A 4187-nucleotide genomic window follows, 5' to 3' on the forward strand; every position below is an offset into this window, starting at 1 on the left:
ACTTCGTTGGCACCGTTGATTCTCTCCTGCCTCTCCCTCGGCTCTTCAAGTTTCCCCCTTATGCCACCACCGGCCCTGGGAATGGTCACAACTAGGTATTATTTTTGGGGTAGGTCTTATATTTTAACAATTCCTAACAATAGTACTAGGTCTTATTTCCGGGGTAGGTCGTATTTTCAGGGAAACGGTAGTATGCAAACTGTTTGAGGGTATGATAAAGGACTATTTAATGGATTTTGTTTGTGGCAATGGTATAAGTAATAATTTGCATGGATTTATGAAGGGCCGTTCTTGCCAGACCAACCTACTAACATTCTATGAGGAGGTGGGTAGACACTTGGATAGAGGAAAGCCAGTGGACATAGTGTACCTGGATTTTGCAAAAACATTTGACACGGTACCACATAAACGCTTAATAATAAACAAGCTGCAATCTGTGGGCATTGATGAAATTCTGTGTACATGGATAAAGAACTGGATACAGGAACGTGTCCAGAGAGTATCGGTAAAAGGTTCTTTTTCGAATTAGTCTAAGGTCGAGAATGGCGTGCCCCAAAATTCTGTGCTAGGCCCCATACTGTTTAACCTATTTATCAATGATATTGGGGAAGATGTTAATAGTCACAGTTCTGTGTTTGAAGATGTTATGTTTGAGTGCGTTATGCTGTGTGACCTGGTTATGGAAAGGCTATCAGCAGTTAATTATTTATTTTTTTGAAGTCTGACCAAAGTGAACAAAAAGAGTGCACGTAAACACACACACACACACACACAATAATGTACACTGGGGTTAAAGGAGGAGGAAAGTATTTCCAGGGAGAGCTTTTTCTGGCACTGTCCTGACAGAGTGAGTGAAATCTAGAGGGACAAGAAGCAACAGGGCGTCTGCAATGGATCCAGATCGGACTCAGCTATCTCTAAGCATCTCTCCTCTGTTTTTGGGGTCCCCTACTAACGTAGCTCTCCGTGATGTCAGACCATACTGATATCCTATAACGCTCTACATTGTGTACTGACCAATACACAGTGTACGGAGGAAGGGCCAGTTCCTGGGCTCCCTTATAATACAGTGGAGGGGCGTGGCTATAGTGAGGGCGGTGCAGTGACATGGAAAGATATGTGTGCTCGGGTCACCAGTGCTCTGCAGCTTTCTGGGTTTCCACATTGGTTGTGCAACACGCTGAGAGGCGGCTGTCAGGTAACCGCTAGAAGACACCTGTTGGTGCATCCTTGCCCTACTTACTGCTGTCACTAGAGACTGCGGCGGGATTCAGGAGCAGATTGTCAGTGGAAGAAGGAAGTGACAGGTCCATGTGGATCATGGACCGGGAAAGACTAAGGCTATGTGTTCCCTATAACTGTATGTTTGTGAGGGGGACTGAGGCTACGTCTTCCCTATAACTGTATGTGTATGAAGAGGGGCTGAGGCTATGTGTTCCCTATAAGTGTGTGTGTGTGTGTGTGTGTGTGTGTGTGTGTGTGTGTGTGTGTGTGTGTGTGATATAACTATGTGTATGAAGAGGGGCTGAGGCTAGATGTTCCCTATAACTATGTGTATGAAGAGGGGCTGAGGCTATGTGTTCCCTATAACTATGTGTATGAAGAGGGGCTGAGGCTACGTCTTCCCTATAACTGTATGTGTATGAAGAGGGGCTGAGGCTATGTGTTCCCTATAACTATATGTGTATGAAGAGGGGCTGAGGCTATGTGTTCCCTATAACTATATGTGTATGAAGAGGGGCTGAGGCTATGTGTTCCCTATAACTATGTGTATGAAGTGGGACTGAGGCTAGATGTTCCCTATAACTGTATGTGTATGAAGGGGGATTGAGGCTATGTGTTCCCTATAACTGTATGTGCAGAGCCGTAGCTAGCTCTTTTTGCGCCCGAGGCAAGAACAGAAAATTGTGCCCCCCAACAGACTTGTGCGGTATGTGATGTCATGCGCATCACACATATAGCGTCATAGCAGCGCGCATACGCAGAATGCGCTGGTGGCCAAATCCAAAATAGCATAAAAATTTGTTACGTTTGACGAAACTAATGAAACATTTTGTAGTTTCCGTTCATTTAGTCCGAAGCAAATTTTTAGTCTTTGCACATGTCTAGTAATATGTGTGCATGAGTGTGTCTGTTTTTCTGTTTTTATTATTTTTATTTTTTTTACTTTTGGGGGGATTCGGGGAAATATCAGGGGTCTAAACAGACCCCCCCGACATTTCCCTTTTGAAATAGAAAAAGAGATTGAGCACACAGAGTCCTCTGCCCATACAGGTGGGGGAGAGCAGCGGGGATCCGAGGAGAAGCTGGAGCCTGTGCCGCTCCTCTTCTCCTTGCCAAAGTGTATAAAGAGGGACTGGGGCTATGTCTTCCCTATAAATGTATGTGTATGAAGGGGGGACTGAGGCTACGTGTTCCTTTATAATTGTAGGTATATGAAGGGGGACTGGGGCTATGTGTTCCCTATAACTGTATGTGTATGAAGGGGCACTGGGGCTATGTCTTCTCTATAACTGTATGTGTATGAAGGGGGACCGAGGCTACGTGTTCCCTATAACTGTATGTGTATGAAGGGGGACCGAGGCTACGTGTTCCCTATAACTGTATGTGTATGAAGGGGGACCGAGGCTACGTGTTCCCTATAACTGTATGTGTATGAAGGGGGACCGAGGCTACTTGTTCCTTATAACTGTATGTGTATGAAGGGGGGCTGAGGTGTATGAAGGGGGGCTGAGGCTATGTGTTCCATATAAGGACATGCTTTGTGCTTCCTATGAACTACATGTATGAAGAGGAACTGAGGCTGTGCTTTCCCTTTTCTGATGTGTCTCCCCTATTAGCTGTGTTTGTGACGGGGACGTGTGGGAGATGAGAGCTGTATACATGTGCCTGGCTGGGCATGCTGTGAGAGGCTCCAGTGCTCAGTATCTGTTCTCAAGAGGAGGACAAGCTGAGTGTATGTCAGGGGTGTGATAGGTTCACTTTAGCATGCATCTCATCAAGAAGTTTGCTACGTACATTATGCACTATCTGTGGTGGGAAGATGTGCTTAGATTATGTTATTAAGTCTACTGTGGGTAATAACTACTTATTATACCTGGTTTCAGCAAGGCTGATGATTTTAGAAGAAGGCAAGTATGTATATATGTGATGTGTATGTTAAAGGAAAGAAATGAAAAGTGACCTTTAATTCATGGGTGTTAGAAAAAGGACCAAAAAAAACCCCTGGCTTGATTGTCAAGGCTGAATTTATCACTAGTAACGGTAGACCTGTACCTGTAGGTGGCAGAGGTCAGAGATGCAGCTTTTTATTGCATAGTAATTAGCCATACATCTATTGGTAGTAGAGAAATAGAGGGGGGACACCACTAACTTATGGGTATTGTAAAAGGAAGATTTGAGCGGTAAGATGACTTGACTGCTGGGTATTGGAAGAGAATAAATGGGGAGGGGGGGGGGGTGCCATCACTGACTCATGGGTATTGTGTGAAAAAAATAAATAAGTGGTGCCATGACTGACTCAAGGGTATTGGGAGAGACCAAATGGAGAGGTACCACCACTGACTCAAGGGTATTGGGAGAGAATAAATGGAGAGGTGCCATCACTGGCTCAAGGTTATTGGGACAGAATAAGTGGAGAGGTGCCATCACTGACTCAAGGGTATTGGGACAGAATAAGTGGAGAGGTGGCATCACTGACTCAAGGGTATTGGGACAGAATAAGTGGAGAGGTGCCATCACTGACTCAAAGCTATTGGGAGAGAATAAGTGGAGGGGTACCACCACTGACTCCAGGATATTGGGAAAGAATAAATGGAGAGGTACCACCACTGACTCGTGGATATTATGGAGGGGTGCCATCACTGACTTATGAGAATCGCGCGTGAAGGAGTTGAGGGGTGCCATCGTTCATGGATATTGGCAGAGGAGGAAATCATGGGTACCATCTCTGTCTCAAAGGTATTGTGACCGGGAGAATTGAGGGGCTGCAATAAGTGACTTTTTGAGTAATATTAGAAAGCGGGAGGAAGCTGTCTCGTTTTTTTAGCATTATAGTTAAAGGGTATTGGATTAACGTGTCTTGACTAAGAGTTATTCTGGGTTCCTGTGTCTGTGCTAGAAATAATTCCAATATACTGTAGATTCTAATATGGGCCTTTTGAGAGCCACACTTTTATATTTGTGTG

The 4187-nt window shown here is 44.8% G+C and overlaps 1 protein-coding gene across 1 annotated transcript in view; it reads left to right on the top strand.

Moving 5' to 3' along the window:
- Positions 1-1112: 1112 nt before the first annotated feature.
- Positions 1113-4187, top strand: part of CNP (2',3'-cyclic nucleotide 3' phosphodiesterase) — a 20059-nt gene continuing 16984 nt past the window's right edge. The window contains exon 1 of the mRNA XM_018563890.1: positions 1113-1198. Coding sequence (XP_018419392.1) covers positions 1118-1198 — 81 coding nt within the window. The 5' untranslated portion in view covers positions 1113-1117. The remainder of the gene's footprint in view (positions 1199-4187) is intronic.

This window comes from Nanorana parkeri, unplaced genomic scaffold, assembly GCF_000935625.1.
Source record: "Nanorana parkeri isolate BGI_ZX_2015 unplaced genomic scaffold, ASM93562v1 scaffold707, whole genome shotgun sequence".
In the NCBI taxonomy this organism is placed as follows: domain Eukaryota; kingdom Metazoa; phylum Chordata; class Amphibia; order Anura; family Dicroglossidae; genus Nanorana; species Nanorana parkeri.